This window comes from Pyrgilauda ruficollis, unplaced genomic scaffold (assembly GCF_017590135.1).
Source record: "Pyrgilauda ruficollis isolate IOZ18807 unplaced genomic scaffold, ASM1759013v1 scaffold55, whole genome shotgun sequence".
Classification (NCBI taxonomy): domain Eukaryota; kingdom Metazoa; phylum Chordata; class Aves; order Passeriformes; family Passeridae; genus Pyrgilauda; species Pyrgilauda ruficollis.
This window is the reverse complement of record NW_024527155.1, coordinates 3,712,193-3,735,272: the sequence shown is the minus strand read 5'-3', so window position 1 is coordinate 3,735,272 and position 23,080 is coordinate 3,712,193. Positions and strand designations below refer to the sequence as shown.

Sequence of the window (23,080 nt, the reverse complement as noted above, 5' to 3'; positions counted from 1 at the left end):
TAGATTTTATAATAGCCATTCATGACAAGTTAGGTTTTCTATACAGTCCAGATAATTTGAGCCCCATCTTTGCTCTGACTGGAGTCAATGGGAGCTTTATCATTGCCTTAAGTTACTGTTTGAATGCTATTGGAATCCATGAGAAGAGGCCCAGGGATGCTAGTCAGTTGAAAGACGCCCTCAGTAGGTTTGGCTCAAACCCTGGGAGCAAAATGAGGCCTTATAAAGGTCTTCCCCCTTGCCTCCATTTGATAAACACCCTTGTTTCATTTCATTGGGATTATTAAAAAATCCTGTATCCTCATATCTCTGGCTCCTATCATCGGTAGGGACAGCTTACACTTGTAATGAAAGGACATTTGTCTCTTTCAGAACTGCCCACAAAGCAGTTTCTGGCTGTGTTTGCCATCCTTCAATAAATAATCAAGACAAAATAACCAGAGCTATTGGCAAGCTTTTCACTCCTGATATTTATCTCTGGCAGAGAAGAGCGTTGGGATTTTGTTGGAAGAGAAGCAATGTTTCATTACATAGAGTTTTTTGGTTTTTTTTAAATATGACTTTTGCCTTCTCAGGAATATTGATGAGAGCCCTCTCATCTGCCAGATACTGTCCCCCAGAGCTCAGATGTTATCTGTGTACTCTTTATTCTTGACTCTGTACTTTGTGATATGATATAGAATTATTTTCAATAAGATTTTGGCTCTTTTCACATACAATTCTTCACTTCTTTTTTTCCATACGTGCTGAACATATTTCAAAAGTTTGTGTTGTCACATTATAAAATATGAAAATGGGATAATTTTTAACCTATTGGAAACATGGGATTTTTATTGCAAAGACTGACCCTCTCAGTAGCTAGAATAAGAGTTGGAAAAGCAGCTGTGAGCTAGCAGCTCCCTCAGGATCCAGCTGGGATAGCTTTCTCCTTGTCTATGGGAGCTGATGCTCTCTTTTCAGAGCCAGGTGGTCCCATAATGTCCTTGACAATCAACCAGTAGTGAGGGAAACTGGGAGTTAATGTTCTGCAGTGCCTTCTCACTGTTCAGTGCTTTCCTGTATTTTGAGTACCACAGCATCTGCCCATGATGAAGCAGTTGGGAGTGAAAATCTTGGTCTGTAAAGACCAAGACAATTTTGTGTTATGGAGGAGAGCTCTGACAGGGGTATCTAGCAGAGGCCTTGTGTGTTTTGTTTGACTTCAGACACTCATTAATGTCCTGACTTCAGGTGGAAGCAGATTGCTCACTTACTGATCACTGAAAGATGTTTTTAATTTGCAATTTAACCTTGCCTCTTACTAGATTTGTGGTGCATATACAGTGGGATTTTACTTTCATGTCAGTGCATATTTTCTTAGTCAATACTGTGGCTCATTTTGAGAGTCATGATTTAGTTTAGTTCAGCTGTACAGAGGTATTAGAGGGTTCCTAAGGAAAAAAAAAGTATTTTTTTCTCTCTGTGCTTTAAATTGATGGAAATGTGGAAACTACAAACTCATTTTTTTCATGTAAACAGCCAATTCCTATAAATGTGTGGAAATAGGCATATGACTATTGAGCTTTGAAATGATAGAAGACTGTTTCTGTGGAGGTTCTGAGAGTGTACAAACATATAAAGAGTAGTAATAACACATTAAGGAAACTTCCAGTTATTGGGTTTTTTAATTAAGGGAAATGATGTATGAAATTGACTTTCTATCCCTGTGTCTTCTGATTGATTTATCAGTTTACACTTTTAAATACTTAGAGTTTCAATGTTGCAGATTGTTCAGGAGTCAGTCATTACAATGGTGATAATTAACTTTGGTAGCTTGCATATATTGTTTGTGTTTATTGAGCTGCTTACAGTAAACCCTCTCCATCCAGACTGTGGCTTTCTTCTAGATTCTTATTTATCCAAAGACAAAGCTGGGTTTTTGACACTGTTTCTCTGACTCTTTTTCAAAAGTAATTGTCTGTCTGGCACTGTAGATCCTTAAAGGAGGTCCTTGCCAGTTTATGTCAGAGATTATCTGAGGTGAGTGTTCTCAGTGGTATAGTGTGTTTGGAAGCATTTTTAAATAAAAATTTATTTAAAGGTGTTTTTCTAAAATCTATTTATTTTTAAATAATGTTCTTTTAAGTAGTTTTGAGAGTTAAATTATGGAAGATACACAAACCTGTAAAACTTTGTTTTACTGTGCACAATGGGGAGAAATACAGAAACAGAAATACAGAGAATGCCCAGGCTGGGGAGAGGAGCACTGGGTGGGTGTCTGGGTCCCTAAGAGAAGCCCTGACTGATGACACTGGCTGTGCCAGCAGTGCTGAACTTGTGGCATTTGGGGTGGCTCTAACTGCAGCTGCTGTTGGTTGAACATTGTTCCTTACCCTGAAATTGGTCTTTGTGGTGCATACTCCAAGTTGAAGCCAAGATATTTCCCTCACCTTCTTTTATCCCAACAGATAATTGTAGGAATTCTTCTGCTCTACTACCTTCTCGGAATCAGTGCCTTAATTGGAGCAGCAGTAATCATAGTCCTTGCACCTGTTCAGTACTTTGTAGCAACAAAACTCTCACAGGCCCAGCGAAGCACATTGGTGAGTGTCTTCAAACTAATTTGTGATCTGAATATCCTATCTGGTAATTATGCACTGGTCTGTGCTTGGAATGACGAAGCTAACCATGGATGTTGACCCAGAATTGCTTCTCAAACATTTCATAGTGTTCAAGAATGCCACGTTCAAGAGTGTGAGATTGTAAGTGTAAGCAGTAAATACATACTTTTTTGGGTTTATATTTTTCAGCAAGTATGGTTCCCTAAGAGCAAAAAAACCATTAAAACCTTCTAACTTAAAAACACAAATGATCAATAGTCATTGACTGAAGTAGCTCTGGGCAGTGCACAAATAAATGAGTTGTGCAGGGCAAGCTGTCCAAGGGGAAAGGAAGTAGGAGTGCTGTGTCCAAACTCAGACCCCAGATGTGGAAATCTATCAAACAGATTTATTTAAACAAGCTCCACACAGTCCTAACTCCCACTGTGTGTGGCTCAACTGGGGAGCTTAGAGGTCTGCTAAGTCACAAGCTGTTCCTTGATCCCTGATTTGGCTTATCTAAAATTTGAATCACCTGCATCACTACTGAAAATGTTACCTTGCTTCATTGGCATTCCCATGCCCAGCTGCTCTGAACCTTATTCCGCCTTTCAGCAACTGTTGCACTGCCAAGGAAGCCACAGGAGCTTGTAATGGAGCCAGAGCTTACTGAAATCTCTTCCACCACAGATCATGGGTAGTGATGAGAGTTAGTTGTGCATCTTCCTGTGTGTAGAGGAATTCCTTCCCATCAACAGTATCCACCCTTCCAGAAACGTGGACAGCATTCATTCTTGCAGCATCCAATCATACAGTCAGTGTCACCTAGAAATTCCTGCAGATGGGAGCAGTGCTGTTTGTGATGGAAATGTCTGCACTGTGCAAGGGGGCTGCTTGCAATTTTTTAGGGAAGCAGTGTTTTTATTGTACTCTTCAGGTAAATGTGTGTGTAAATGTTGCAGGAGTACTCCAACGAGAGACTGAAGAAGACAAATGAGATGCTGCGGGGCATTAAGCTCCTGAAACTCTATGCTTGGGAGCACATATTTCACAGCAGCGTGGAGGAAACCAGACAAAAAGAAATGACTAGCCTCAAGTCTTTTGCCCTTTACACCTCCATATCCAGTAAGTCTGTTCCTTCACAGTAATCCACTGCTCAGCTAAGTGCTACTGAATTATTAGGTACTAATGAGTTTACCATTTCTCTGTCGAGATTATTTCAGTTGCTTTAGGCTCTGATCTGTACTTCTCACTTTCCATCTAGTCAGAACCCGCATTTAATTCAGTAGAACTTTGCTTGTATGGGAAATATGCCTAAAAGAAAAAATAAGTGCAGCAAAGAATTTACTTTTTCTGGATGAAAGCTTTCAAGGGACTATTGTTTCACAGACTGTATTTAGCCAGCAATATTCTCTTCTAGAACACAGCATTCAAGAGGAAGCTGATGTTGAAATTTATTTGTTGAGGGGTTTTTTTTGCATTTTGCACAATTCAGAGCATACAAATAATATGTGACTGCCATTGTCTTTGCACTGAAGCTCCAAGAGACAATATTCACATGTTCTTACTCAAAACTTGGATTTCTTGTTAAAATAAGTGATTCTTAAAACCATTTCTGTATGCTGGAAAGAAAAATATGAGTATTCTGGCAATTTCATCATTCTTTATCCAGATTCTTTCCTCTCCTGTTATTTTTCAAGCTGCTTTAAAACTTTATTGTTTTAAAAGAACAGCAGCAAATTGAACTCTGTGTTTGAGGAGATTATATATACAATACCTATATAATTTCTGTGGTAATATTTTAGAAATAATTAGTAAAGTCACACTGAAGAATATATAATCTGTGAGGTATCAATGAAATGGAAAATTTTACCAAGAAGTTTTTGAGCATACTAGGTACCTGTACAAATATCTCCTGGGATAATAAGGAGGCCTAGTTCTTATTATCACATAGGTAATATACTCTAAGAGAAAGATCATGATCCCACTGAATTTAACTGACATTAAATTGAGATATTCCTTGTCTTCTGAGACCAGAGTTTCTCTCTGACAATCCTAAGCACTATGTGCTTGGAGAGGAGTTTCTGCTGTGACATAAAACAGAATTTAGCTGCAGGCTGTGAGACCAGAAACTCTGCCTTACTCCCAGATCAACATAGATGGGTTCCCTTTGCCTGCAGTGCTTCATGTGGCATTAAAATCTATTTATAGTCAGGGCCAAGGGTTCAGCTGTAGGGCTGTGAAGGCTTACTGGATTTTAAATCCTCACAGAGTCATTTGCAACAGCTAGGAAAAGGTGTATTCATCCCAGGGGTACTGATTGTTCTGTGAAGCAATGATATAAGGATCTGTATTATTAGAAAAACTTTATTTACTGATGATTCTTGAAACATTCCAAGTTTGCAATTGTATCCTTATTTTGTATTAAATGTGATATTTAGGTATGGGCAAGACACAAGAAATAACTTCTCAGCTGGGTCAAGCAGTGCAGTTTTATGTTGATGGTGATTATAATTTTGGCTTATAAAGGTTCTTATAGTTTCAGCCTAGGAGTTCCTTACACCTTCAGACTTCAGCAGAAATTGCACTTGTCTTTGCAAGCGTGCACTTTTGCAGACTAAAAAGGGAATAAAAATACAGGGAAATTTGCTCTTTTACTTTAAGTATAATTAGAATGAGAGGCATAATCAGCCCAAAACACATTGGCTAATATTGTAGTGAACACATTATTTCATTTCTTTGGGAAAAAAAGGCATTCAAGGACCACAATTTTTTGTGTTTGTAATCTAGAGAAAGGCAGACAGAACACTAAGGCTAGAGCACTAAGCAGAAAAGAGATTTTTATATATAGTTCTTTTAACAGTGTTGAATAGACTGGAACACTAAGTGCACATAGCTATTAACGGAAATAAAGAATGTGGTTGGAGCTATTTTATTCATAAGGAATAGAATTACAAAAAATATACCTACGAGTTTCAGGGCAGTGTTGGCTAGACTACAAGAAAATTCCATTTCAAGACCACATGGAAATTGGATCTGGTGTGTCTCACCCCTGTGCCAGGATCCAGGCTATATGTATATGGAATTGTTTGTGTGTACTAAAAGAGCTACTATAGAAATTACCTCTTCCTGTATTTTAATGAAAGGCCCCCACCAGAATCAAAGTTGGGTGACATCTTTACAGGATTTAATGTACATTGAAATTCAGGAAAGACAGAGAAAGAAAGGAGTTGTTTTCCTACTTCTATGATTTTTTGCGTAATCTGTCAGAAGCAAAATAACTCCAAGCTTTCTCACAGGAAAATAAGTGGTTACTGTTACTAAAATATCCAGACCAACTGAACATTTTTCTTGGTTTTCAATCCACCTTTTCCCAGTAACAAAGTCCTTTTGACTAAAACTAATTAAACATAAAGTCTTAGCTGCAAAATAGTTATTTCAGAAAACATTTTATTTTTCTGAATGTTCACATAGTTGGAAAAAAAAAAAGATTAAAAAAAAAAGTAACACAACCCCCAAATTCCAGTGGTTCATATTTGTTTGGTTGAAAGAAGTTTGAAGTCCTTGTATGTACTGATGATCTCATATAATAGCGAAATTCAGCTCAGCTTCTTGGGAGCCACCAAGTAGTTTAGATGTCTGAACTGCAGCAAGCTTTGCCAACCCTACAGGATATTTATTCCATCCAGCTTCCTATGATCTTGTACTGGGGACAGGAGTAGAGCAGGATCCATCTCTGAGAAGCTGATCAGCTTTGCTAGATTCTCTCACCACATTCATCCCTAAAAGCAAACTGTACTACAGCAGTCTCAAAGGCACATTGCAAAGGCAAGGATTTAATGGCATTCAGGAGGACAGAGTTGCAGGCAGCAAGCTTCCCTTCTTTACAACTTCTGTGCTTGTAACTACCTTGAGTTGATACAAAGTGTGAAAATTGGTCAGGAAGTAGAACCATTAAAGAGACATGAGAGGCTGCTTTGTGTTCCAACACAGAAAGAACATTTTAATCAGAAAAATACGTTGGGGTTTTGTTTTGTTTTTTTTTTTTCTGGAGGTGAGGTGTAAACTATGCCATTTTAATCATAAAAATACGTTGGGGTTTTGTTTTTTTTTTTTCTGGAGGTGAGGTGTAAACTATGCATTTCTAGACTTTAATACATGCTAGTCTTTCAAAGCTGAAGTTTTTAATTTGTGATTACGCACTCTAACATACTTTGATTTTTAAATTCTCCTCTCTGGCAATGAATTAGAGATATGTGCAATAACTCAGCTATTTTATATAAGCATGAGTACAGAATTTAGGAATATGTTAGAGGATTCATTAAAGCTCATCTAAATGTAGGTAAGAGAAATATCTGACGCTATATAGAGTCCTTCAGGGGTCTATGCCAAGAAAAGAATGACCAACCAGTCAACCAGAGGAGTCAATGACACTTCATTTCAGATTAAGCAATTGGGGAGAGCTTTTACTGTTTGAACATGGCTATATCTGAGAGAAGAAAAGGACAGGCACATTTTAAACACAAAAGAAGTGTCCAGCCTTTTTCTGTTACACCTGTACTGATACCTGAGATCTATTTTAGTCTATATTCTTTCTCTGTGTAGTTTACTTATATGAAATAAAGTTGATTGAAGGTCAAAATGAAAAGGTGGTGATTAAATAACATCCTCAGGTTGTGGTAGAGGGAACAGACATACAGGATAAGAGCATAGAAAACACCATTGCAAAGCAGTGCTAGTAGCATTTTAGCCTTTAGCATGTCTGAATGAAAATTGTTTCTAAATGTTCCTATGTGTTTTCCTTCACAGTCTTTATGAATGCAGCAATACCAATTGCAGCTGTGCTTATAGTAAGTATGGACTTTGTAAATAGTGTTAATTATGACTGCATTTTCAAGTGTAAGTGATGTGGAATTGGGGAAGGAGGAGAACAGGATGCAAACCTGCTGCACATTTGCACTTCCTCTGGGAGGGAATGGAAAATGCTCACTTGCCTTCTGGGTCTAGAAGCAGCCAGAGTGTGCAGCACTCCCCCAAACTGTTAAGAGAGTATGAATTCAGATTCTGTAAATGAAATGCTTGTGAAATATGAAGTCTGTTTCCTTCTTTATGGCGAAGCACTGACAGTGATGTCTGTCTCTTTGTAGACATTTGTTGTCCATGCTCATCTGACAAGAAAGGCTGACTTCTCCCCGTCAGTGGCATTTGCCTCCCTCTCCCTGTTTCATATCCTTGTGTCTCCGTTGTTCCTGCTCTCAAGTGTGGTTAGATCCACTGTCAAAGCATTAGTAAGGTGAGAACTGTAAAATTAATATCTACCACCTACCCTGTTTCTGAGAATGTGTCCATTGCTCATTTTACAATTTCAAGTTTAGAAATTGCATGGTGATTATTTATCTGTTCCTGTAAACTGCTTCCCGACTTGTTTTCCCCTCCAAGCATGTAGAAGGTAATCACAGAAGGACATGTGTTTCGGCATGTATCTCTTGTTTTTGCCTGTTGGGGTAGAGTTAGACTGAAACAAGCAAACAAAAAACCTTAAAAATCACTTCTAAGAGTCACAGTAAGTTAATGACTAGATGTCTAATCCAGCCTTGATGAATTTTTACTTTCTGATGAACATGTTAGTTTGAATGTTCAAAAGCTGACCAAATAACAACCAGTAGAATTGCTGTTTCGCTGGAGATTTTGAGTATCAACAGGTTAGTGTAAAAACCTCCTAATGCTTTTTCATATGCAGTGTAACTCTACCTGACTGAGAGGGGAGACAGAGTGTGGGCTTCCTTCTTTATTAGGACAACTTTGACCTCCAATGAAGCTGTCTGACAAGCTTATTTGAGCTATGGGACTGATACTGGCCACCAGCCCTTGCTTAATTGTCTTTGTGTTGCTTTGGAGATGGGAGACTGCAGCACGAGGCTGAGATTGCCTTCAGTGTTTGAAAATTCCCTGACAGTGCAAAGTCACATCTGTGTCCTCTCTCCTAAGAAGTGTGAAATCTGAGAGCATCAGCAGCTGGCAGGAAATGTTTTGCAGCCACTGTGGTAGTCCCTAGTGCCATGGCAAATTGTCATGCAAAGATTACAGCCAGCAAAGTGCCTGGGAGCCCACACTGACTTTGACCAGCAGGCATTTATTTTGGCTTGTCTAAGGATTTCTTTGCAAATGAATTGTGCCTGCTAATGCCACATGAACAACTTGAGAGCTATTAGTATCAGCCAAGTATTAATTGTTGCTAGCTGGGAGTTCTTCATGGTTATTCTGGAGATATCTTCTTGTTGGCAGGCTGTTGCCCTGCCATTTGTGGTGCAGACAAGAATCAAGCTCTGTAACAAAGCTGACCTCATCCTTGCTGGCTGTCTGTATCACCCAGGTAGTGTTCCAGAGTGCATTGCTCCATAGTGCTGGTGATGCTGCCCTCTCTAGAGTGCCTCGCCCTTCAGAGGAATGTTTTGGAAGTATGTGCCAGATATTTTCAAGCCATACAAAGAAGTGGTTGCTGAAATACTTTAGTAAATGTTAAAAAGCAGACAGTTGAGTTTGCACCAATTGAGCACAGCTATTGTCTGCTTGCTGCAACTGTGTCCTGCAGTTACACCTTCCTGCTTGTAAGTAGCTGCTCAGGCAAAGGTGACCTAACTTGGCAAATTATATTTCAGATCTTTTAGGCTGAGATAGTCTAACTGATTTTAGCATGTGTGCAAAGACAGCTTCTCTTGGAGTGACAGAAAGGGACTAAGTGGTGCAGAAGATGATCCAGCAGTGAAACCAGCATGTCAAGGACAGTAAGAAAGTGTTACTGGCTTTGCTTCCCAGGCACTCCACAAACCTTGCTCTGTTAGTGTTGGCTACAGTCTTTGATGCCTAATGCTATCAAGGACAATAATATTGATCAATAACCTTGTCAGTGTCTTTAATTGTTACACATTGCCCAATTGCAAAGCATCCCCATGGACGGACACACTCAGAACCACTGTGTGACTGACAGATTTAAAGCTTCTGTTCCATGTAGGACCCCTGAGAATGTTCCAAGTTATGGGCTTGGGTGTCTGCTTCTGAGAAAGGCACTGTTCAAAGTCTTTAGGAAGGTGACAAATCTGATACCTCTTTGTACAGTGGTGCTTTGGAGTTTTTTTTAATGTGTAGAGTATTTCTGCCACTGAAAACTAAAACTGTGGAGTCAATGGATGCATTTCTTCAATGTGAGTCTTCAGGGACAAAAAGTGCAGTGTACTATTTTCAATCAGCAAAGGTTAAGCAGCAAGAGTGGTATTATGTCTCCTACTGGGTTTAATATCAAACCATCTTTCCAGTCAGCTGTGCAAATAACCATGTTTTAATCAATATGTCCTTTCTGTGGCTTAAAAATAAGTTCCCCTCTGGAGATATTAGAATACTTAAATTGTGCTGTCAGCAAGCGCTCTGCAAAGGACGTCCTTTTTCTATTCTTTAAGAGTTCAGGACAATCTGGCATCCTAAGTAAGAGCTATTGCCTCTAACACAAGATTTTCTCACAGCTCTACTGTGTTTCTTCAATAATTGCCTCAGGAGGAGTAATTCCAGAATTATGCAGAGCATTGGGCAGGAGTTTGCAGAGAGTACGAACACCTGGATACACAACTAGAGAATAAAATCAAATTGTTGGATAGCTTAATAGAGACTCTTGTCTCAAACAAGATACTCTTGTTTGGATATGCATGGTCTGAGAATGTTTGCTGTCTTCTCTTCCTACCCCTCTAGACCCTGGAGCAGTCACATGGGGGAGCTTCTCTGTCTGTTCCTTCTATCTTCACAGCAATTTCTCAAATATCAGTGTAATTTTCATGCAGATAATATAGGTGCAGCTGCATATCAAATCCATATAGGCAGCATCTAAACCATCATTTAGTCCATTGAAAGACATTTGAAATTTTCTTTTAAATGTTTGGCTCACTGAACAAAAAGGGTAAGATTCCTAGCCCTGTTTTCCAGTGCTTTGTGCAAATAGATATTAATATCTCTAGCAATGGAGCTTCTAATCACTTCCTTTGAGCAAAAAGACCTTCCCATTAAGGGATCAAAAATTGATCCTGAATGAATTATTATTCCTCTTGTCACTTCCCAAATGGTTATTCTCCCCCTTTTTGTTGTTTAGATTGTAGTACCTGCTCTAGCTAAATTCTCTCCACTGAATCCACTAAGAGATCCACTGATGTCAGTCCCCAGCTGCCACTGGCAATCAGGCAGGTTGACAGAAAAACTCTAGAACCAGTTCTGTCCTAAGGAGTCCCAGGGGGACTTTGATCTCTGCTTGCAGGCCAAGTGTTAGCTGTGCAGGGAGTCTGCCTCAGGCAGTGCTGCAATGCCTGGATCCAACAATGTTTTGGCATCAGTGGGGGAATCTCACAAGGTTCTTAGAAGAAACTAAGTCTCTGTCTAAAGAAGAAATCCTTGGTAGTGAAATGCAAAATAAATCTTGGCCGGTGAATTCTTACTTTATAAGATTGGCATCTTAACATATTACCACATATCACAATGCTTCAGTGGCATTGTTTTTCCTCTCTCTCCCCAGTAAGCCTAAGGCTAAACATTGAAATCAGTTTTTTTCTGCTCTTGTCCATAAATTTATTTTTAGGCCTTCTGGCACTTTATAATTTTGAAGACTTATTTCCAGCTAATTGAGCTCCTTTGATGTTGAGTTCATGATTCAATCCAATTCTTTCACAAATTTCATTTGCTGTTCCTGTGAGTAGATTAGACATACATTTTATAAAGTCAGGTACAGAGATAAAATTGATGCCCTGATCTGTTAAATGTCTTAATAAAGGCACATTATCTCTTAGCTAATTAAATCTTGAAGCAGCTAGTGAAAATTTTATGTCTTCATCTTTGTTGCTGGTTGTCAGGATTCCTTTTATATCTCATCTGTTGAATACTATTCTGTTATGGTATATTCCTTTATCTAGTTACCTTATGCACATCATATTTCACCATAGCTGGTTAAATTTGGCTCACAGTGTACAGCTTTTATAAGACTGTTCAGTACAACTGGGCCAAGCCTGATCAGCATAAATGACAACAATTCTGCTTGGGTGAGTGGCTTCAAAACAAGCCCCTGTTGTAGCCCTTCTGTGTCCCACCAAATCCTTTGTGTGAGATCTCTCTGGTGGTGTCAGGAGAGACACCACTTGAGGAACATCTGCACAAGCTGTTAAAATATCACTGTTGATGGGCAATTGGACAGGTTTTGAAAGCTTCCTTGAGTAACTTCCCATTGTATGTTTTCATACACCAACAAGTATGAAACCATACTGTAACCAAACGAGCAAACAAACTGTGCAGCAGACAGCAGCTGAAGTACAAGAAGGCATGCTCTGTAATAAACATGGCACTGAACAAAAGTTTTGGTTGCAAGGTTGGGGTGTCATTGTGGGCTTTTTTCCCTTTCAGTGTGCAGAAATTGAGTGAATTCCTGTCAAGTGAAGAAATTGGAGAAGAGCATGATAAATCTTCAGAGCTGAGAAGTGCAGATAATCAGAGCAAGTACCAAGCAGTGGTGAGTAAAGCTGGTGAAGTGGCTGCAGTCATTTGTACCCAGAATAAATTTTTCACTTCTCCATTTCCTACTGATTATTTCTTGCAATTGCAAAACCTCTCTTTTAATACCCTGAACTGTGTCATTCACACTGTGGTTGCTAGAGTTTGGGACATTTTGCTGATGCTGCCACCCATTAGTGCTTTTTTCTGTCTCTCTGATTTTGCACAGCCACTCAAGGTTGTGAACCGCAAGAGGCCTGCCAGGGAGGACTGGAACAATTACAGCTCTCACATGAGAAGACCCATTAACATCACAGAAGCAGATGATTTTTGTGTAAAGGTGATATGAAGGTCACTCTAATAACACTTATATTAGCTCACTAATAGTAATTTGTGTACTCTGATGGCAGTTTCAAGTTTAAAACCCAGCGTTTGGTGTGAACTGTCAGACACTTGTGCACTTGTCAGAATTAACTACTAATATCTAGCATGTGATTAGTTGCAATTATTCCTCAAAATTTCACCCATCCATTTATTATTTCAAGTGTTTAAGTCATTAGCCCTGTTCTCAGGTCCAGAATTTTTAGCTCAGAATAGCCAAGGTTGGAAGGAACCTCAAAAGATCATCTGACCCAACCTTTTATGTATTCCAGACTCTTTCTTCCAGTTCCAGGGTCTGTATAGAATAATAGGATGAAGAAATTCAAAAAGAATTTGTTCTAGATATTCCCAAAATAATGTCATCATGGGTCTTATTCCTCCCTATTTTGGAATTCCTAGTAGCCTTTCCCCAGATGAAATTAAAAACTACCTCCCAAAGACCTAACTTGTCTGAAGAAAAAAAATTACAATTACCCACTTGGAAGACTGATGCTCTTGATTTGTTGTGGAGATGGCCAGAAGTAATAAAAATCCTGATGGTTGTTATAGTGATGAAGCTGTTTATTTAGGGAGCCTGCTAATACATTTGCATTTCCAGCAAAAGAGGATGAATAATTCAGTTTCATGGGACTAAGTAGGACAATTGGTAATGCTTCCAGGGTTTTTTTTTACACATGCTGAATTGGTGCAGGATCCTTCTTGAACAGACTTCCAGGAAAATAAGAGGAATATTTGAAAGAGGGTTTTGGGGGCAATGTTGGGTCAAAAGACTGCCTGGAGTGACGACAGTGTCACAAAGGAGAGGCCAGTGCAGTAACCTCTGTAAGGTGTGAATGGAAAGCCATGCCCAGGGATAATTTTTGGCTCCATCTATTGACACTACTGTCACCAGCAGCCCTAGGTCAGGGAATTTGTGCAGGTACTGTCTGTCTGCAGCTCATTGTCCAGGAAAAGAAATTAGTTGAGAGAGGATCCTCTGGCTGCCTTTGGTAATTCAGAGGGAGGAACACCACACTTGCTTTTGCTCAAGGTAGTAGTATCAACTTTTCTCAAGGGTGTGATAAAGGTGTCCCCTTCCATGCTTCTTAGATGAAAAATTGTTGTACCTTGCATAGGTGAAAGGCTTGGGAGGCTTTAGTGGCTCTGAAGAAGTGAGAGAAGAGGGTCCTCTATAAATGTAGGCCTTTTAAAATTGTCTCCCTTTCCTTGTTTCTTGTAGTATCCATGGAAATCTCCATGGAAAGTCTGAACAGGCTTTGTTTCCTGGTTTTAGTCTTTTTCAATGAATTTCTGTATCTAGCAAAACCTAGATTATCTGAGAATCATGTCAGAAATACAAAGGAAAATGCTGTAATGGGCAGCAACATCTGATTTCATGGAAGGTTCTGCAGGTCTGCTTGGAATTTGGGTGGTGTAATTGCTGTGTAAGCTGCACTGTGTCTCAGGTGACATTCAGGGCTCTGCAGAGAGCAAACTGGGCATGGATGTAATTTAATTGTGTTATAATCATTTCACTTATTACATGTACCCACCTTACAGACAACAGAACAAGAGAAACCATAAATGGCAATTTTTTTGCCCTTCTGAATTCTGAATAATTTTCTAATAGTCTAATAGTGCTTGTTTGAGTTCAGAGGTTTCTACCCATCAAAGTACAGTCCTTTACAAAGTCAGTCACTTAAAGATCCATTTCCTGTGTTGGGCAAAGGCTAACTCTGTTCCTGTGCGCAGTGTAATGAAAAAAGTAGTGTCTCTGATGGTGGGGGGGTGGGAAGTGAGCTCTAAATCTGGGCTTCTGTTTATCTTATTTCTCTGTATTTTTATAGATCACAAATGGATTTTTCACTTGGACACCTGAAGGTCCTCCAGCATTGTCCAATATTGATATCCGAATCCCTCAAGGTACAAAATTACATCAGATAAGCAGAATAAGACATTTTTCCATAGTTATTTGGTAATTCATAACCTTATGTATCTTCCATCCTCACAGGACAGCTAACAATGATTGTAGGACAGGTGGGCTGTGGTAAGTCATCTCTCTTGCTGGCCATACTTGGTGAGATGCAGAAGATCTCTGGTAACATATCCTGGACCAGGTAGGGGCATTTAATGTAAAATTCTAATTTAATTTAAAAATTCAGCTTGACTAGCGTGGTAATGCAGAAAAAGCCTAAGATGGCTCCTAGGAGCTTGTGGAGTTGGGGATTTTCTAGGTAACCAGTCAAGATAAAAACCTTACCATAAGATCAGAAAGAATCCCCAGCCAGGGTGAAACAAGCTGCCTATTCCATTAATAGGAAAGTACAGCTATTCTTGGGCATGCTGCACTCCAGGAACATAACCTGAGTGAAACTGTAACTAATTTGGAATTAGAATTAATGAGCTTGAGGTGTTGTGCAGCTACAGAATGGTGTTTGCACTTTCAGACCTGAGCTGGTGTCTTTGCATGGAGCTCTGAAGAGGTTCTGACACACTGGGAGCAGTGCCTGGCTCAGATGTGTGCTCCATCCCAGCACCAGGCTAATGCCTGAGAATTTGAAGAGTGTTTTTCAAGTGGCAATGACCTCAGAGTCATCCCCCAGTGCATCCTGCCTGCTCTGACAGGAGTGAGTCAGCCATGTCCTTCCCTCCTTCCCCAAGGGCACACAGCACCTGGCCTCTGATAGCCGCTTAGAGATTCCACTCATGTCTGACTTGGGTATTGGCCTTGAAGGGAGGGAAAAAAATTGTTCTGAACTCCAACAGCTTCTGTTGGGACTTTTTCTCTTGACCTTCAGGTGAGGTGACAGATGGTAAAATATATTGCAGCTCCTGTATATGGTTTCCAGTAAATTCCTGGCATCTCTAATACACAGTTTGATCAATGTGTATGAACATTTTTGGCCTGTTTATTTCACAGTACAAGACTTCCTACCCCTACAGTCTGTACTTTGTCTTTGGGGCTGTGATTATTTGTAGGTAAAGCTCAACAAATTGCAGAAGTACCTAGAGAAACAATTAATTTTATTTCCAATTGATTGGGAATGAAGGAAAACCAGGCTACCTATAAATCAAATCCACACACTCTGATGGACAAAGGGTCATTGTTGTGCAGTGAATTCTGCACTGATTTTGTGGAAGAGTTCTCTAAATTCCTTGAGTGTTTGTCAAGAGATATGATTTATATCCAGCCTTCATGTGTAAGCCAGTCACACTACTGAGAATTGCACGTGCTTTAATAGCAACAGTATGAGGAAGGAAGGTTGTCTACTTTACAGGTTGGGAAAATGAAACATAAGAAGATGACCCTTTCAGCTAGTGAGAGAAACAAGCACAGCAGCCAGAATGTGGTGATCTATCCATGAGGATACACTTCCATAAGCAGAAAATCAGGCTGTAGTGAGGAGCCATACAGAATCCCTACAGCCTTATTAGGTGAACTAATTTCATTTCAGCAAGGCTGTAATTTTTTACAGATGGCATAACATGATTAAGAAGTGTAATTTGAATGTCTGATGCTAAACTAAAACAGATGAGATGATGTTTCTGATCAGAAACTGTGCTGTGTTTTTAAATAGCACTTGTGTAGAAGTATGTTCTTCACAACAGTGGAAAGGTCAAAACGTTTTGATGTCTTCTATATGTGCCAAAGTATCACAAGGTGCAATTCAGTTGTTATCACATTTGCTGTGCTATCTGTCAGATATGTAGAAAGGGACTTGTGGCTGAAACAATCTGAGCACTGTAAGTGCTGGCTGCACTGGGACAGATTAGGTGCTGTCTCATCTTTCAGAGCTGCTGCCATGTGCACTGGTCTATTCAGAGTGATGGATGCAGCCAGTGTGGGCTGCACACTTGTGCTATAAAGCTATCAGATGAAAGCTCCCTTAATTTGATAAGAAAATACTAATGCCTGACTGGGAACATGCAACCTTATCCCAGGTTCAAGGAGAGTAGTCTTATCAAGTAATCATCAGGGCTCATAGCCCCAGCTCAGGCAATCAAGTGTCACCAAAATCACTTCAGTTCCTTGTTAGAGCTCTTTCTTTGGGAATGCTTGGCTTCAGTCATGCATGTTACAGAATAGACCTGAATGAGTTCATCCAAATTGCCTTCCCCTTCCCTTCCTCCAAGATCATAGCTATGCAGATGAAGGATGTATCCTGCTGACATGTCACTCAGTGCTCAGGAAATCTGGATGCTGTTCCTGGTCCTTCCCTTGATCTAATGGATAGCAAGTTATTTCCCTACTCTTTGCCTCCATGTTTTATGAATAAAACAGGACTAACTGCGTATAATTTTTCTTTTTTCTTACAAAAATTCTTTCAAACCCTTAAAAAGTAATGTAGTTTATTCCCGGGCTAGGAGGGAGATAATCAGAAGTGAGCCATGGCTCATTTGTGATATTTTTGTTGTGTTACAGTGTGTGTCCAGAAGATTGAGCTCAGATTAATGCCTGTTGTCCAAAGCAGCCTGAGGGCATCTCAGTATAAATATTTTCTAATATGGTTGGAGATTTAACAAAAATAGAGGAATCATTATTTACCTTCTGTACAGGTGGTAAATGGTAATGATTTGACCTGTTATTGAGTAAATAATTATAGAATATGCCATACTAATTTCTTCTGGGCAGTATCTCACTTTTAATAGTCCCAATTCAAGTCTTGTTGGAGTAAATAATACCAGTAAACTGACCTAATGTTTCTCAAAAAAAAAGTGTTGCTCAAACATAATTATGTAATTTGTTTTAAACAGGACATACATTCTTGCATGTGAATCTTGAGTCCTTATAATGTGAAGGAAGATAGAAATTTAAGGTTGCTAACAGTAGGTTTTCATCTTAGAGTGGAGTTGATTGGTTTCATCTAATTTTAAAAAATTAAAGTTGTTTTTGTGCATACAAAGTTAAATTGGTTTTTGAAAATACATGTTTACTGGAGTTTTCATAAACATACAATTACTTAATTTTATTTAAGTGGGAAATCAAAATCTGAAGGCTTGAAAATCTCAGTAGGTTCATCTTTGCATCATTAGACATCTAAAACACCTTGACAAATTAGATCTAGACCTCATTATCAAACATATGGTACTTTGGCATTTCAGCATCCTTAATTGCCAAGAGCATGCAGGAAAAGGGGGAAGGAAGGGTTAGGACAAGTGTGGAAAAGTTGGTTGAGAAATTTGAGCTAAAACTCCAAATGGAGAATAATTGTTTCCCTACTACAGAGCAAAACAGAGATCAGGGAATTGACTACAATTGGTTCAGGGTCTGTGTGTTGTGCAGGGAAGGGCTGGAAAAGGTATTTTTCTATTTCAGCCTCTCACTAGTTACTGTAAATAATGTGTTTCTAGTTAATGATATGCAACAGGCTCCTGTGTTTTTGGAGACTGGACCACTGAGTTCACATGGTCACTAAAGACCAATGGAGTGTGAGTTTACTGTGGAAAAGCTTTGTTCCGTACACAGACCTTTGGGTAAAGGTACTGGTGGCTGGCTGGTGCTCTCAAATTGTACAGTCATTTGATTTAGATATGGTCATTGCTTATTCTGCATAAATTTAATGGAAGTGTCTCAAACCAACTTTTTAATCTGCAGGTATAGTCTTCTCTCCTGGATATTTATAAGCATATTGTGTTGGCACAAAGTTAATGAGACTGTCCTCTTTAAAGCATCAAAGACTTTGTTCCTCCATGATTTTGTTTACATCATTTCACACACAGATTTTTTCACTCTTTTGAATGGAACTGAATTTAGCATCAGTAATAAGTATGCCCAGTCCTCCTGTCAAAACAACTCTGAACATCTTTGTGTACATTCAAAAATAGCAAAACCAAAACCTGTCTGTCCTTTGGACCTGCCTACATTTACACAATCACCCCAAGGATAGGGCTGGCACAGGACACAGTATGTGGCAACTGAAGGTGGCATTTGGGGTTCACAGTAACCCTTTATATGCTGTAAAGGTGCAGTTACTCTCATGAGAAAAAAAAAAAAAAAAACCCTGTATCACAAATTAGAATTTTGTTTTCCCAGAAAATGAACTTTTTATAATGGAACTGCATTCTTGTCACAGCAGGACTTCTCAGATCTGCTAGCACCTCCAGGACAGAGGTGATTTTGAGTCAAATTAATGTTTATAAGGTAAAAAAGGGTCACCAGATCTTTTCACCTGATGAAATCAAGTCAGTTTGTGTAGAAGGAACAGATGCTGCACTGCAGCCCTGTGATAAGTAATGTTTGCAGCCTGTGCACTAAGTGGAATTTAATAGTTTTACTTTCTGGGGCAGATTGCTTGTGCTCACTTAAGTAAACAGTCTTTGCTTTCTATTTGTGATGCAGCTGCACTTCTGACAGTGAGACGGGGGAAGATTTCAGGTATGATATTATATGCAGTTTTGCATATAAATATTAAAAATATTTATAAATAATAAATATTTTATTATTTATATAATTTTTATTATTATAAATAATAAAAAATTAAATAATCAACCAATATTATTGGTTTTCCTGCTAAATTGATTGCAGAAGAAAAAATCAAAGGTTTCTAAAAGCTGTGCTTAAGATATAAAGTCAGAGTTCTGAAAATCAGTGAAATTTTTACTGTATTATCTCAAGATACAATTTTTGAAAGCGCTTATGCAAGTTATTAAAATGAGAGTTGGATTTCTGTTGTGAAAGCATTGCCATTTGGAGATTTTGAATATTGGATCCTGTTATGTCTTTGAAAATCTTTCTCTAAAGATCTGGACCAGATTATGCTACACTTTGAAAAATTGTATTATGTCTTTAAACGTCTCATTTATTAAAGCAAATTCTCCCCATTATCCTTCTCTTCATTTTTTTCACATCCTGTCATAAGTTTGTTTTCTCACCTACCATTCTTCAGGCACACACAGAGAAGTGTGGAGAGTAAGAGATTAGTCCATCTGTTGGTACAGAAATTATTTTTACCTGATTCACAAGCTCCCAGATTTTAGGAATATTTAACAAATCAACTAAGAACAAAGCTTTCTGTCTTTGGGGCACAAATCTCCAGAATGGTAAACCTTGTAAAAGTGATGATCCTCTTCCTGCTGGACTCAATGAGAACTTTGTTGTTGAAATCAGCAGTGTCATATGGCCTCCCTTACTTTGACTTAGGCTAAATTGTGTGGCTTTTACTGACCAGAATATTTTCTAGTTTCTGTGATTCTCCAACTATTCCCCTGCCTTTTCTTTAGATTTGCCAGCTTCTTCTCTCACATGTACTTTATTTCTCAGACATGTTGCCTGGTTGTCAGGCTGAGCAGCAAAACTGCTGCTCCCATCTGTGTGTAGTATAAGAGGAACTTATATGAACCTCATGTCTAAGCCTCATGGTAAAGGGTACTTTGAAATCTTACAGTCCTTTCTGTGTTCAGAGACTGAAGTTTCTGGGCCAAGTTGAAGGGAAGCCATTTGAACCCATGATGATAAAAGAGAGGTATTATCAGAATCAGTCTCATGTTTGAATCATACCAGTCTGAAACTGGTATGGAAATGGATGGGGAAGAGTGAGATAACATGCACAACAGTATGGCAAGAGTATTGAAATGTAGGAAAGACTGTTAGACTGGATGAAACAGTTAACTACATTATCATATGTTCTGGGAATCCTGGTTGGTTAAGTGTTGTACGAATGCCTCTGATGGTTTTGTTGCACTAACATCCTGTAGAACATTTTTGGTATTCTCAGAAAAGTATTTTGGGTCAAAGTCTTTTGAGGTCTTGAGTTTTACTCATAAGTGTTAAAGGTTGTAGAAGTGCTAGGTTGTTTAGCACTTCTCCAAACTGAAGCTTTAACTCTACGTTTTTTAGGTCAATATCACATAGCACAGAATTTTAGCAGAAAAAGAGCTTTATTTCTGTTATGCAGTCATTTTGCTGTATTTTTAATTATAGCATAGTTATATTACTTTGTGCTGTTATTTGCATTGTCTGAATAATTTTTTTATTAAAACCCTTGTGTTTGTTTTCTACAGCCCAGAGAAAGAACCTCCTGTTGACATGGAAGTCAGGTACAGCATTTTAAAAACTAATGGGAAGCTCCAGAGGTCCCTTCCAACCTCAGCCATTCTGTGACTTGGTGAACATTGTTCAGCAGTTTCTGCACTTAATGAGTTTAATATTCCCACTTAGAAGACAAACAGGATGTCTCTGTATGCAGCTACTGCAAGATCTAAAACAAAAACAAACAGGTGACCCTTGAAGTTTAATAATGGCAGAAAGATTTCTTCCTGAATGCTCAGGACTGGCAATACCAGAATGCTCCAATACTTTCCATCAAGCTGAAAATACAAGAAGCATATTTTTTGCATTTGAAGTTATAATGCAGAGCAGTACACGTTTCTCTCATATCTGAAGAACATTTGAATTTGAGTTGACTGTAGTAGAAGTTAATGAATTGTGCAGATAATCAAGACAAAACTGGAGTCAGCAATCCCAAAACACAGAGGAAAGGCTTTGCAATATATTATTTCCTCCATCATAATCCTAACTCCATTGCATTTTAAGTGCATCTATTTACTTTTAAAAACTGCCAGCATCTGACTTTGTAGTTTTATTAGGGCACTGAGATTCATATATGAGTGTCCCTTAACTAGTTGTGTTTGATCTTGAAGATCTACTGCACCTCCTGTACTTAACAAAATTAAATGTGAAAGTAGAGATAAATTAATACGTTGAAGCAAACAATCTTCACAACAGAATGACTGAAAGAGTAAGTTGGAAGGGACCACAGGGTCCAACCTTCCTGCTCAAGCAGGGCCATCCCAGAGCACATGGCGCAGGATTGTGTCCAGATGGTTCTGGAGTATCTCCAGTGAGGGAGACTCCACACCCTCTCTGGACAATCTGTTCCAGTGCTCAGTCACCCACACTGTAAAGAAGTGAATGTTGTTCCTTTTGACAGTGTTGTTTCTGAAGAATTAATCTGATTCATAATTAGTAAACGGGCTTGATTCTATGTTAGACAAAGTTCATAGTCTCCAGGGAGCTCAGGGAACATTTTCCCTATTTATTGCAAGGCTGAATTTTTCTGTCTGCACCTCTGTGATAATTAAGAGGCTATGGTTAGCCTGCTGTGTTATCAGAGGGGAAAAAACACACTCCATTGCTGAGACATACAGTTATTTATGCAGTCTGGGGACAGAAAGCAATCAGTTCCACCCACAGAATAATCCCTGAAAGGCCTGTGTGTCCTAAACCATTGGTTTGCATTCAGTTCTAAAACTGTGAAACCTTATGGGTATTCAAGGCAGACTTTCAGAGCAAGTCTTTCACACTCCATGGCAGAATATTTTGTTCTCTGGATTTTCAGCCACGTGTTTCTCACCTTTCAGTAACAATTGTTTGATTGTCTCTATGGTAAGCAGCACTGTGGACCTACAGTAGATTTCATATATGTGAAAAAGAAGCTTGCAAGTACTTGCAGGCTTTTTGTTTATGTCAAAGTATGATCAGTCCTGATATGCCATCCTAGTGTCAGTTTGCAATTAGGATTAATTTAGAGGAATTTACTAAATCCTCAGTCCATAATCAGTTTTGGCCTGTTGCCAAGTTCTTGCAGTAAGGAATTCTCACTGATGTCCTAAAAGCAGAATGTAATCCAAATGTGAGTGGTATTCCTAGACATTGTGCTCGTCATCAGCATGGAGTGCATCACACTGGCAGGACCCATATCTTCACTCAACCAAAGAACGCTTTCTGCAAAAGTTGTAAAAGTTTTTTCCTCAAAACTTTGCTGATATTTTTCAAAAACTAGCAGTAACTTTTTGATCACATTGAGAATTATGAGCTGCAAAGTTACAGTTTAAGCAATGAAAAGGAAGGGAAGGGAATACATTTTCATCTTGGAATGCTCAGAGCAATTTTTTCTCAATTATTGAGATGAAAATTTCATACAGATTGAAAAAGTGCTGCTTTCTTGAGGTAGACCTGAATACTCTTTGAATTAGATTTTGGGGCTGCAGGCTGGGCTGCCTAGGGGATATTTTCTGTCTTTTATTTTTTCTTTTGTTTAGCTATTTCTGTTTCATTTTCCAGTAAAGAAAATGCATAAAGCATAATGAAATTCTAGTGAACCATCATAAATTTCAGCTTGGAATCATGTTAGCAGAATAGTGGAATTGTGTGTTCTTTCAAGTCATCAACAAAAATTGGATCCTATCTTGGTTTCTAAACAAGCTTGGTAAAAGCCTGAAAAAAAATGAGAAGGGCAAGTGACCTTAACTTATAAAGAGAAATAAAATGTACTTTTTTAAGTCATGCTTTGAATTGCTTTTGGGTCTAAATAGAAATAGGCTGCCATAACGGCTGTCTAGCAGACAAAGGCCACATTTGGGTGAGAGGTCCTATCTTTTTATTGGATTAGCTGATAGAGCTAGGAAGAAAACAAATATGCTTTTAGGCATATGATCCCTCTATCTGCCTTTTCTGTAGAAAGGATGATATGCCAATGAGTTTTCCAAAAGTAACAGTTCTTCTGATAAAAGATGTTGTCTTTCTCCCAGCTCTGCCTTACTGGGATCCTTAATGCCCAACAGACAACAAAAGCACAAATTCTCTAGCAGGCACTTTCCAATAATAATAATAATTTCTGTTAAAT

At 38.8% G+C, this 23,080-nt stretch overlaps 1 protein-coding gene across 4 annotated transcripts in view; it reads left to right on the top strand.

Annotated features, from left to right (window-relative positions):
* ABCC8 (ATP binding cassette subfamily C member 8) overlaps window positions 1-23,080 on the top strand; it is a 72,668-nt gene that overhangs the window by 23,193 nt on the left and 26,395 nt on the right. For 3 of the 4 annotated variants that reach the window (XM_041481128.1, XM_041481129.1, XM_041481131.1), the window contains 10 exons: window positions 2,448-2,582; window positions 3,542-3,704; window positions 7,389-7,429; window positions 7,727-7,872; window positions 12,009-12,114; window positions 12,325-12,435; window positions 14,303-14,378; window positions 14,467-14,572; window positions 18,796-18,831; window positions 20,457-20,492. In XM_041481128.1, the coding sequence (XP_041337062.1) occupies window positions 2,448-2,582; window positions 3,542-3,704; window positions 7,389-7,429; window positions 7,727-7,872; window positions 12,009-12,114; window positions 12,325-12,435; window positions 14,303-14,378; window positions 14,467-14,572; window positions 18,796-18,831; window positions 20,457-20,492 (956 nt within the window). The remainder of the gene's footprint in view (window positions 1-2,447; window positions 2,583-3,541; window positions 3,705-7,388; window positions 7,430-7,726; window positions 7,873-12,008; window positions 12,115-12,324; window positions 12,436-14,302; window positions 14,379-14,466; window positions 14,573-18,795; window positions 18,832-20,456; window positions 20,493-23,080) is intronic. The other variant, XM_041481130.1, reaches the window with a different exon arrangement.